At 37.4% G+C, this 12850-nt stretch overlaps 1 protein-coding gene, 1 long non-coding RNA gene and 1 pseudogene across 2 annotated transcripts; 1 reads left to right on the top strand and 2 right to left on the bottom strand.

The window, feature by feature from the left end:
- Positions 1 to 491: 491 nt before the first annotated feature.
- LOC124848433 (phosphopantothenoylcysteine decarboxylase HAL3 pseudogene) lies at positions 492 to 1350 on the bottom strand (annotated as a pseudogene).
- A 4664-nt stretch (positions 1351 to 6014) lies between these two features.
- Positions 6015 to 7111, top strand: LOC148199066 (uncharacterized). Its single transcript, XM_088112566.1, has 3 exons — positions 6015 to 6124; positions 6214 to 6459; positions 6529 to 7111. The coding sequence occupies exons 1-3, from the start codon at positions 6015 to 6017 to the stop codon at positions 7109 to 7111; spliced, it is 939 nt and encodes a 312-aa protein (XP_087968692.1).
- A 318-nt stretch (positions 7112 to 7429) lies between these two features.
- Positions 7430 to 8821, bottom strand: LOC148199065 (uncharacterized). Its single transcript, XR_015785785.1, has 4 exons — positions 8720 to 8821; positions 8398 to 8625; positions 7821 to 8310; positions 7430 to 7734 (listed from the first exon to the last, which is right to left on the bottom strand). It is a non-coding gene; the product is annotated as an uncharacterized LOC148199065 (long non-coding RNA).
- Between the last annotated feature and the right edge of the window lie 4029 nt (positions 8822 to 12850).

The raw sequence follows: 12850 nt of genomic DNA, 5'->3' as shown, positions 1-12850 counted from the left end.
TTAAAAATTAGAGATTTCTTTTTTAATTTTCATTAAATTTAACTTAACTAGTTAAGTATCATCCAAATACACACTTAGAACTGAAAACAAATTAGAATTATCATATATATTTGAATAATAATTAGAAATAAGTTACTTCTCCATAAAAGTAATATTTTAAAATATACTTAACAACTTACAAATAATGCAATAATTAAAATAAACAAAAATTTATAATTGTAATAAAGAAAAAGAAAAAATAATAATGAATGCGAAGTCATCGAATAAGGTTGTTAAGCATCAAATAAATAAAAAATCAATCAAAGCAATGATAAAATGATTTAGCCACAATTGTGTGTACATATGCTAAGACATTATTACTTCCATCCTAAACATCAGATGCTTTACATCACTATTTTAACTTTCAATATCTTTCTTTCTTTACAGATACAAAAAAAAAGACCGAAATACTCAAAATAAGTTGTCGAGTGATTCGTCTAGCTAAAGAAAAATTAGTCCCAAATCTCTTCATTAGAGATCCTGACAATGTAAGAAATTTCAGTAGGTTCAGCCATTTGACCCAGTGGAGAGGGATCGATGATAGTAATGCCAAGTTCATCGCATCTTTTGCGATGTTGTTTTGTCAAAGGATTATTCCACGCAACAGGGTCCATGGCAGGTGCAACGTATAGTGGCTTGTTAGGATCCCAACCTCGCACAATTTCTGTCAAAGTATTGTCAGATATCCCTTGCGCAATCTGCAACACAATAGATGAAACAACAAATTCCAATGTTAAAGAACTGAGCTTAAATAGTAAAAGAAAAACCGAGAGTAAAAACCGGAATGTTAAAGTGTCATAAAAATCTTCAATTCATGAACAACATAACAACAAGTACTTAAACATTGTACTTAAGTTTTTCCCTAATCTGATCGAACTGAATGGTGTTGTGTGATCTAGACAACCTCTGCATTATTTTGTTGTTGCAGTAAATGATTCAATTGGGTTGACACACAGCTAAGTTTATTGATTTGATTACCTTGGCAAGGGTATTTGCAGACAATGGAGCAATGACCATGACATCAGCCCATTCCAGATGCTGTGCAGCAGTTTTCCTAGGATTAAATGCTGGACGGGGAATTGGTGAAACTTGAAGAAAAGGTATCGCGGCCCGTGTGAAAACAACATCTATATCTGCCCATCTACAAAAAAATTGACAAAGAAGCGAAAATTTTGCAGCATCAGTGCACCCGCAAGCACCAAGCAGAATCCGAGGCGTTCTCGGCTGAACACTACGCCTTCGAGAAGACTGCGGAATATTACTTCGAGAAGACAGTGGAATGTTATTACTCGCAGGATTTGGGTCACCCATCATCTACAGATTTCAACAATTCTACTTTCTTCTGATGAATTTGTCAATGTAAAACCATACTCAGTTTTCATTTATCAGTTACTACACTAATGCGAAAATTCAGAAAAAAAAAACCATCACTGGTTCATACACATGCATGTATCTAAGAACTGCAACTAACATATTGAACTACATAGTTGAAGGAGAACAAACACATATAAGAATACCATGTTTTCGGTAGAAGATGGGAAAGAACAATGATTCTTGTTACAAATATGCGAAAGCATAAAACTTTGATCATGAATTATAGAAATGCTTGAACATCAAGAAAGAAAGTTGATAGCTTCAGCAAAGAAGATTTGCTTGCACCATTTGACACTCAGTAATGCCTACATATTCGGAAACCATGCAAGATCACGACAAGAAGAGGGAGAGGTGAATCTTGAAACAGATGAATTTATTGTATCATGCATGACATACTACACTGAACAAGAAATGCTGCATGAACCTTTGTCAAAGAATCGATTGAAGCTTCTAATGTTGAAGGGGTGCTCACCAAATGAAACAAGACCGAAAGGGATAACGAACCAAAGAATGCAGAAACAAAAAGAATGAAAGTTTAAACCAAATGAATTATTTAAACCAAATTAATAGTACAAATGATAAGAGAAATAAAGAAGGGTGAGAGAAAGAGAAGAAAGGAGACGGGTACAAGGAAAAAAAACAACAAAGAAAAGTAAGAAAAAGAAAGTTGTAAGTTTTAAGTATGTTTTTTTATTTATTGATTACTAAAAATATTTATATTTTTTTAATTAAGTTGTTTACTTTCCATGTAATTAGGTGATGTAATTGATATTTTATCTGTATTATTTTTATAATTTTATAATTGTATAATTATATAATGAATAATGTATAATTTTATAACTGTATAATTTTTTATTTTTTTAATTTTATGGTTTTATAATTGGTGAAAAAGTGTATTTTCATGGATGACTTGCAGAGTCTCCTAAATATTTAAAAACTTTGAGACCTGTCTTGGTAATTAAGTTTATGTTCTGAGGAGAAAAATTTATGTATGAAAATCAATATTTTAGATTTTGAGATAAAAATGTGTGAGTATGTAACTGAGTATATATAGATATTAAAATTTAATGGAAGTTCATATATATAGTATAAAATGTGATGTGAAAAATAACGGTATTTATAGCATATTGTTTAATAAGCTTATTAAATATAAAAGGAAAAAACTTTTTCCAACCTTAAATATAATTATCTTTACTAATATTACTCTTAAAAATGTTTGTCCTACATCGATAAAAAAACAAATAGTAAAAATACTTTGACTAATAGTGTTAATGTTAAATAACTGTCACTAACATTAACAGACAAAAAAATTATCAACTTTAATAAAAATATTTTTTTTTGTTAACATTAACTAAAAATCTTGTAACTTTAGCTCAAAATAATATTAGTTAACACTGAAAAATATTCATAAACTAGCATTCTTTTAATTATTAAACATGTTTAATATTAAAATATTTTTATTTTATAATAATTAAAATACTTTGTTTAATTTAATCTCTCTAAACTTATATTCTTATAAAATTATGACAAAAAAACTTTTTCAAGAACACACTAGTGCAGAAAGGGCTTTAGACGTCCGTTCGCCCGACGTCTATGTGGGTGACGTCGTTCAAACGTCGGTTGGCAGGCCGAACGTCTATATAGACGTCCGTTGTGTCAGGCCGGACGTCTATATGGACGTCCGAGGGTTCAGAGCGGCCGTCTATATAGACGTTCGATATGCCACAGCGGACGTCTATGTAAACGTCCGGCCTGGCACAACGGACGTCTATATAGACGTCCACTCTGAACCCTCAGATGTCCATATAGACGTCCGTCCCCTCCCATCCCGGACGTCTACTTGGCTGGATTGTTTGTAGTACGGCTAGGGGTTGGACGTCCGTTTGTGCACTGCTGGACGTCTATAGACGTCCGACTGTGCACTAACGGACGTCTCTTGGGCGTTTTGTTTTTAAAATTAATTATTTTTTCAATAAAACCACACCTGAAAAGCAGAAAAATGTCCCAGAACAATTTTGCAATAATATAAAGGCTTAATACCTCTTTTTGTCCCTCTTTATAAGGGAAATGTTCAAATTCGTCCTACCTTTTTCAAAAAGTTCAATGTGGTCCCACGTTGTGAAAAAAGTGTCCAATTTAATCCTTTTTGGTCATGACGTTAAATATTTAACGATCCTGCTGACAACGAGGACTGATGTGTGCAACGTGACTTTTTACCTTGGTAACGTGGCTTTTTACCTTGGTAACGTGGCTTTTTCATTAACTGAGAACGTGGCAGTGGGCAGTGATTAAAATTCTGAGTGTTAGGGTTTGGTTTGGGTAAATCGAAATCGCGATTTGGGGATAAGCATTTTGGAGGACCTGCAAATCCAAATTGGGTGATCTTGAAGGTGAAATCTGCAGAGGAAATCCAATTCCACAAATCAAATCAGGTTAGAGGTTTTTCGAAAATGTTTTCATTGTTGTCGCGTTTGAGGGGGTTTAACTATGGGTGAAATTGTTTTGTGTGAAAAGTTGTCTTCTTTTGATGCATGATAGTGGTCCCATAGGTCTTACTTTAACTGAAATTAGTGGTCCCCCGTTTGCATTTGCTGGGTTCGGGTAGGGATGTCTGATGACATGTTTCGGGTAGTGGTCCACCATGGTGGGACCTTGATCAAAGAAGTCCCCTTTAATTATATAGGCTGAGAGATAGTTAATTGGGACGTAGACCCCGATAAATGGTGTTATTTTGGAGTATTAGGTTCACTTAACCATATGGGATACATGCAAGTACAAGAATTATATTACAGTGTCCAACATGTTCTACATAAGGTTGATGATGATAAAGGAGCTATGAACATGATGAATGTGGCTAAGTATTTGGGGGAAGTGAACCTGTATGTTGTGCATGGGGTGGACGAAGCAACTATCTTAGAAAATGATGAGAATGAGATTCTTTTGCTATGTGAAGGTCATGCAGAGAGTGGTGAGGATAGTGGCGTAGGAGGAGAAGCACATGTTGAGGGTGGTGAAGAAGGAATGGAAGACGTAGTGGAGGGTGTAGTGGAGGTTGAGAATGAGTATGCAGTGAATGTTGAGAATGTGGATGTTGAGAATAAGGATGCACGAGATGTTGAGAATGTAAGTGAAGGATTGGAGGTTCACAATGAGGATTTACTAGATGTTGACAATGAGGATTGGTTGGATGTTGAGCATGACGATGCATTGGAGGTTGAGAAGGAGGATTCAGTGTATAATGAGGATGTTCAGCATGAGGATGCAGAAGATGATGAGGTTGCAGTGGAGGTTGAGAATGAGGATGAAGTTGAGGATGTAAGTGAAGAAGCATTAGAAGTGGATAATGAGGCTGAAATTAAGGTCGAAAGTGAAGAAGTGGAAGTGAACAGTGATGATGCAGCAGGAGTAGATGATCTGAGTGGTGATGAATACGTGGATGATGAAGACAGTGAAAAAGAAACCCAACAATGTAGGGGTTTGTCAGATGATGATTGGGAGTCTGATAAGCTTTTAACTCCTGAAAATAGTGCAAGTGAGGAGGATGACAATGATGATACAATAGATGTAGGTCCTTTCTCAAAATATGCAAAGCAGAAGTCCATGGCAGATTACAAGTGGGAAGTGGGCACTATTTTTACTGTCAGGGAAGAGTTTAAGGATGCTATTAGAAGGTATGTTGTTCATGCTGGGAGGGATCTAAAATTTATCAAAAATGATAACCGTAGGGTGAGGGTGACATGCATGGGTGGGCACTGGCTAGCTTATTGTGGTTATTTGTCGTCACGAAAAATTTGACAATTGAGGAAGATAATTGATACTCATAGTTGTAGTAGACAACTTAATATTAAACTGAGGAATGCTAAGTGGTTAAGTCAGGAAATAGATAGATCTTTAGTTGAGAATCCTAGTTTAAAGGTGAATGATATTCGTACTAAAGCATTAAGAAAATGGAATACAAATGTTTCAATATCCAAGGCAAGAAGGGCAAAGTTAATTGCCACAAGACAGGTTGAAGGAGATTTCATAGAACAATATAAAAGGGTGTACGACTATGGACATGAGCTGTTGAGGTGTAATCCAGGGTCAACAGTGCAAATTAAAGTTGACTCTCATAATGGTGACCCAATCTTTCAAAGAATGTATGTTTGTCTCAAAGCTTGTAAAGATAGTTTCATAAGTTGTAGGCCCATTATATGTTTAGACGGATGTTTTTTGAAAGGTGTTTACAAGGGGGAGCTGCTAACTGCTGTTGGTAGGGACCCAAACGACCAAATGCTACCCCTTGCCTATGCAGTAGTAGAAGTGGAGAACAAAGACAGCTGGACATGGTTTTTGCAATTGTTAATTGAAGACCTCGGGGGCAGTGAAGTATGTGGAGGGTGCACATGGATGTCAGACCAGCAGAAGGTATAATGTGCAGCTTATTTTCATTTTTAGTTAATGATTTTGTATAGGATATGGTTTTATTACTAAATTTAATTGTGCAGGGATTAGTCTTAGCTATCCAAGAGCTTTTGCCTCGGGCAGAACAAAGATATTGTTTAAGGCACCTCTTTGCAAACTTTAGGAAAAGGTTTGGTGGGCAGGTATTAAAAAATTTGATGTGGAATGCTGCAACCACCACATATCCCCAGGCTTGGGAGAGAGAAATGCTAAAAATTAAAGAAGTCAATGTTGAAGCATATAAATACCTCATAGCCATTCCCCCAAGGTAACCCATTAGCCATTATATACACATTACTGTCACAGATGCATTGTAACCTATTTGAGAATTCTTTTTTTCAATAGGTTTTGGTCAAGGTCTCGCTTCACAGCTCAACCAATGTGTGATACCCTTGACAACAACATCACTGAAGCTTTCAACAGTGTCCTCATTCATGCAAGAGGAAAACCAATTATCACAATGATGGAGGATATCAGAGTGTATCTCATGAAAAGGTGGGCCACCAACATAAGCAAGGTGGCATCTATGGACTTCACAATATGCCCAAAGATAAAGAAGAGGCTTCAGAAAGAATGTAATTTGTCTAGATTTTGGCTGCCAAGGTAATCTTATCACCACAATTTATATACATTTTGTTATTTACGTTCATTGATGTTCTTTATTTCTTTCAGTTGGGCTGCACGAAAGATTTTTGAGGTTAGGCACACTTCATCTGTTGGGAACAAGTTCACAGTGGATCTGGACACTAAAGAGTGTAGCTGCAGAAAGTGGATGATCAGTGGCATCCCATGCTGTCATGCAATTGCAACAATGAATTACTCTAATGTTCAGCCAGAAAATTTTATACCCACTTGCTTCAGAAGATCCACATATGAAGAGGTCTATGCGTCCATAATTTTTCTACTCAATGGTCCCCAACTATGGCAAACCACAAATTTCAATGATGTATTACCACCACTGATAAGGAAGTTGCCTGGGTGGCCAAAGAAAAAACGCAAGTTGGAGGCATGGGAGTTAACTAAGGACGACACTCAAATGCGTGTTGGAGGGCATAGGAAAAAGTGTACCATTTGCCGTCAGACAAAGCACAACAGGAATAACTGCCCTTTACGGCCCCAACCAGTAGAAGCAAACCACCCACCAGAAGCAACCCAACCACCAGAACCAACCCAGCCAACACAAACAACCCAGCCACCTCCAACTTCCCAATCATCCCGTCCACCAAAATTCAGAGTCAGAAGAAAAGATAGATAGATGAATTGGTTTATTATGTAGTGTATTGTCTTTATTTTGGTAACAGACATGTATGGTCTTTTTAGATGAATTGGAGGTTATATGTATTCAATATCATGTACTTTGGTGACAAACCTGCCTTTATTTAATGAATCAAAGTGCTTTCATCATGTTTTGGTCAAAGATTGTATTTAGATTTGTAATATGTGCCATTAGTCCTCAGTCATATGCATTATTGGGTTGACCTGTTTCAACATTTTTAAACCAAATGGGGGACTGATTCAAACATTTTCTACATTGCATTGCATAACTGATGTTACACCAACCAAAACACCTTCGCATTGTCAACGTACTTTTTTCAAGCATCCAAATACATAACAGGTATTAAGCCAACTTATAACAAACACCCAAATTCACGATCTAACTAAATCAACCTAACCACAACTTCAAAATTACAAGGTCAACCACAATACACACACACAAAGCTACAACTAACAACTTCATCATTTTCTGGATTTTCTACAAATCCTTCACTGCATTTTCCAGCTCACTTATTCTCTTCAGAATTGTGCAATCTTTTTCATCCACGTTGTCTTCACAACACCACTTGAAAAATTACAGCAGCTCCCAATTGAAGATCCACCCTGTTATTCACCATGTTAGGGAATCTATGAACAAATGCATCAAATCAACTCAAGAAAACATTAACTGAGAAGGGTATACTTCAAACCTTGTAATGAGGACAACCCCAAAAATTTCTCCCAGCATTCTTCGTAGTTCTGGCCACTTTCATTACTGCAATATCACCACAGTAACAAGTAGGGATTAACCCACCTCCCCTACAAGCACCACCATGGGACGAACGAGAAGATCCTTTGGCCCAGCTTTTCGAAAACGAAGAACACCCTTGGGAACCCATTCTAAATCCTCAAAGACCAATTCGAATACCCCAAACCAAACCCTAACACTCAGAATTTTAATCATTGCCCACTGCCACGCTCTTAATTAATGAAAAAGCCACGTTACCAAGGTAAAAAGCCACGTTGCACACATCAGTCCACGCTGTCAAAACTATCAACATAAAACTTAAACTAAAACTAAACAATGTTCAACAAAAAATAGAACTATTCCTAACTCCATCTTTGCAGAAGATAAGCGGTCCACTCCTGCCTTATCTGTTTAATTGTGTCCTCTGGAATAGGCGATGTACTCTTGAAGCGCTGCAAAATTCAAGAAAGATTCATTATGGTTTCATATATGTTGAAGATAAATTTTATTTGTAATGTATTGAAGGTATACATCATTACCTCATTCCAGTCATCTGTAATGACAGCTCGAATGATGGTCTTAATCCAACACATCACATAGAAGCCACATTCCCATGAATCTAGCTGTTGGTTACACTGAAATCACAAACTAAACAGTTAAGAATTTAGATCATTCAATAACATAGAAAATGAATTAGAAACTATAAATGACTTACAACCTTTGGATACAAAATTTGAACCAGTTGACCACGAGATTTACCAATAACTCTGTACAACACAAAGTATAATTAATATGACTATATTTATCATAAAAGTTGAAGGTGAACATCAAATTCAAAGTCATTTTTGGAGAAACACTTACCCTTGAAGCATGGTTCTCAAGTCATTTTTCATCTTCATGTGCAACGAACAAAACCATATAATTTTACATTGTTTGGGAATGATGACCATCAGCTGCCAATGCGACCTATCACGAAGGACAAATGGTTATTCAACTAATTAAGGAAACTATAATAATGAACTGACCACATATAACAACACCTACCCCTCAATGTATGGCACAAGGTATATGTCTCTTTTGGACTCATCCATCCATGTTTGCAAATAATGTTGTCTGTTTTGAAGTGTGTTACCAGATGGTTGAATGGTCTAAGGTTCAACAAATTCGTACATGGAAGACCGACCTTGGTCTACAACGATTGTGTCCATGTACCTAAAACAACAAAGTTAAGTTGTTAGAAACTATAACAATGTAAATAAAAGTAATATGAAAGACCAAATTGATTATCTTACATGCACCACAGCTGAATGATGGAAATATTCAACATCTTGTCTCCCCAAATCACCTCCAATGCATCAGAGAATGTGATATAAACTGGCACATGTGGGGGAAGACCAAATACTCTCAAATCCCAGTATAGTTCTAATGATGCTTTCTTCAATCTGGGTAATTTTGTCATTAACTTTGATAGAGGATCATCCTCCGTTTCAGCACTCTCATCATCTTCATGTATGACAGTATCATGAATTGGCTGCTTCTAAGGACGTGTGAACTGAAGATAAGAATTTACATCAAAGCGTTATCAACAATTATTTGAAGAATAAACATAGAAATACTAAGGAAAAAGACATTATACCTATGGAGTAGCGATGTGGGACATGATCAATGCTCTAGGCCAGGCAATAAATGATCCTATGGCCTCCCCCACAAAGTTAATTTCTGGAGTGGGTACAGGCACCTGAGCCTGGGGATCCTGAACCTCGTCAATGGTCACACGCACGTACTGGGGTAATATGGCAACACCATGAATGGTCTGCCCTCCCTCAAGCACTCGTCCGACAGCCACAATGCGTGGGGGATCCCCATCAACCAACAGCTCATATTGACCGCTATACTGAGTGGGGTCTACAATAGAGCATGATCCTCTAGTGCTGACACGAGGTGGTGTGGGAGTGTCATCGGCCCCAATGTTGCCTTGTGCCATGGAATGCAACTTTTCTTCAAGCGCTCTTTGTATTTGTTTTTGTTCTTGTAGCTGCTCCATGAATCGTTGCTCCACTGATCTCATGCTTTGATTGAGTCTTTCCTCCCACTAAAGATCCATCTGCCTCAGTGTCTCCTGACTCATTGATTGGGGGGTTTTCTGTGTAGGGCCTACCCATTCAAAAAAAATAATTTTCATAATTTGCTCAGACACGTGCATTGAAGTCTACATCATAAAATTGATAAGATTTTGGCAGCATTTTGCATTGGTCTCTGAAATACACGAAATGAGAGTAGTCAACGATGACCACAATCAAATATGCATCCGGAGAACAACACAAGCACTGAACCGAAATTTTATCAACCTTATCCATAAACTCCAATTGACATGTTATTGCAAATTATGAAAATTAATTTTCTCAAACTGTCCAATCGGACAATTCAAAATTTAACACAAACGATTAAAAGATTAATCGTTTGTGTTAAATTTCAAACGGGAACTAAGGGTCACTCAATGATTTGATACTTATAATAACACAACTAATACATGCATATTCAAAAGCTAATAACACATGCATACTTTAGAGTAAAAAACATGCATACACAAAACCCAATTACATGCATACAAAAATTAATCAACCAACAAGCTAACCTGAAAAGTAGATTCGAAATGAAAGGGAGGGGAATCGAGGAAGGAACGGGCTAAAACGTAGCCCAAAAACAGTCAAAGAAGCCGCCCAAGAACACGCGAAAGACTGAAAAAAAACAGACTGAAAACGATTTTTAATCGGTTCAAATCAAAGATATTTCATCATAGAGCAATGTAATCAGATTGAAAGTGAATTTAAACGGTCCAAAAGAGAGAAAACGCACCTGGAAAATCAATGGCGCAGATAGCGTTCGCGGGTCGCGGGGAAGACGATGAACAGAGCGTAACTGCTCGCGGGTCGCGTTTCCCATTTTAATACTCTAGACGTCCGGTACTCTAGGGCCCAGACGTCTATAATATTATAGACGTCCAGCCCATCACTAATATGACGTCTTTGCTCATTTAAAATTGATATTCGTGGGTGGTTTTAGACGTCCGGCTTGGGGACGACGGACGTCTATAATGTTATAGACGTCCGTGGGAGAGTCACGGACGTCTACGAGGCTGAAGCTCTGAATGTTTCAACAGCCCATGTCAGCCCTTAAACATCCATCTTGCGAGGGGCCGGACGTCTATAATATTATAGATGTCCACCCCTTTTCAGCGGACGTTTTAGGTGCTGACAGGGTGGTTGGAGAATTAATCGTCTTCACCCCCTGAAACGTCCGTCTTGTGAGGGGCCAGACGTCTATAATGTTATAAACGTCTGTCCCCTCCCAGGACGAACGTTTAAGGGGCTGACACATGGGGAGTTGAAACGTTCAGTGTTCAGACTAGTAGACGTCCGTCTCCCAGGACGGACGTCTATAATGTTATAAACGTCCGTCCCCTCCCAAGACGGACGTTTAAGGGGCTGACACATGGGGAGTTAAAACGTTCAGTGTTCAGACTAGTAGACGTCCGTCTCCCCAGGACGAACGTCTATAATGTTATAAACGTCCGTCCCCTCCCAGGACGGACGTTTAAGGGGCTGACACATGGGGAGTTGAAACGTTCAGTGTTCAGACTAGTAGACGTCCGTCTCCCAGGACAGACGTCTATAATGTTATAAACGTCCGTCCCCTCCCAGGACAAACGTTTAAGGGGCTGACACATGGAGAGTTGAAACGTTCAGTGTTCAGACTAGTAGACGTCCGTCTCCCAGGACGGACGTCTATAATGTTATAAACGTCCGTCCCGGGGACGGACGTTTAAGGGACTGATATGGGCAGTTGAAACGTTCAGTGTTCAGACTCGTAGATGTCCGCCCCCGCCACGGACGTCTATAATGTTATAAACGTCTATCCCCTCCAAGGGCGGACGTTTAAGGGACTAATATGGGCATTTGAAACGTTCAATGTTCAGACTAGTAGACGTCCGTCCCCCCGCCACGGACGTCTATAATGTTATAAACGTCCGTCCCCTTCCAGGACGGACGTCTACACTTTCACTTATTTACGAATATGCCACCGATCAATTATTTACATTGGGGCTTTTGTGGACGAACGTCTATGGGGTGACGTTAAAAGCCAATTCTGCACTAGTGACACAACTTCAATGAGAAAAGTTTGTTTTTATCGTTTCTTAGTAATAAAATTGTCTTAAGAAAAAACAAGATATTACTAATATTTTAAGATAAAATTAGAAAAAGAAAATACATTACTTCACTAAATTTTACCGGAAAAAAAAACATCTAAAGTTTTTGTCAAACGCCCTAAAACATAATCAACTCAAATATTCAAAACCAAAAGATCCAAATGAAACTAATGTTTAAAATAGCTAAACCTGATCATTTTCCTTTTTCTACTCCATCTTTTACTGATAATAGTGTCTCACGGCTGAGCAAATGGTGAAAGAAGCTATTGTTAGAGGTGAGATGATAAGATTGAGTTTTGTTGCAATGTTTCTATTGAAGGATCTTTTATTGGAAAAAAAATTCAAGGATGTTTTCTTTTGGAAGCACTATTGTGAAAATCATAAAGTGCAAAATTTCTTGAATATGATTAGTAGGAGTAATAAATCTTAAGACTTTATATTTGTAAAATAGTACTGAGACACTCAACTATCAATGTTAAGTAGCAAATTGATAATAGTTCATGTCTCTTAAGTTCGACAATTAATAAGTGAAGTTTCATAAGTTGTTGAAAATGATAATAGAAATTATTGTTCATGAGAAACAACATGACAATGTTAAATTACTTGAAGCAACACTAAGAATATTTAATAGGGTTGGAAAGTCAACCATTCTCTGTGATTAGTGTATTTATAAGAATCAAACTACAACATTAGTTCCAAAAATAATCCTAAATGTTTACATAAACAATGAATTATAAGGAATTACATTTGTGGTACAATGCCATGAAATGAAATTAATTTTATGG

Source organism: Vigna umbellata, chromosome 4 (genome assembly GCF_029865625.1).
Source record: "Vigna umbellata cultivar VRB3 chromosome 4, Vumbellata_1.0, whole genome shotgun sequence".
Taxonomy (NCBI): Eukaryota; Viridiplantae; Streptophyta; class Magnoliopsida; order Fabales; family Fabaceae; genus Vigna; species Vigna umbellata.
The sequence above is the reverse complement of the archived record's forward strand: the minus strand, read 5'-3'. Positions and strand labels throughout refer to the sequence as shown.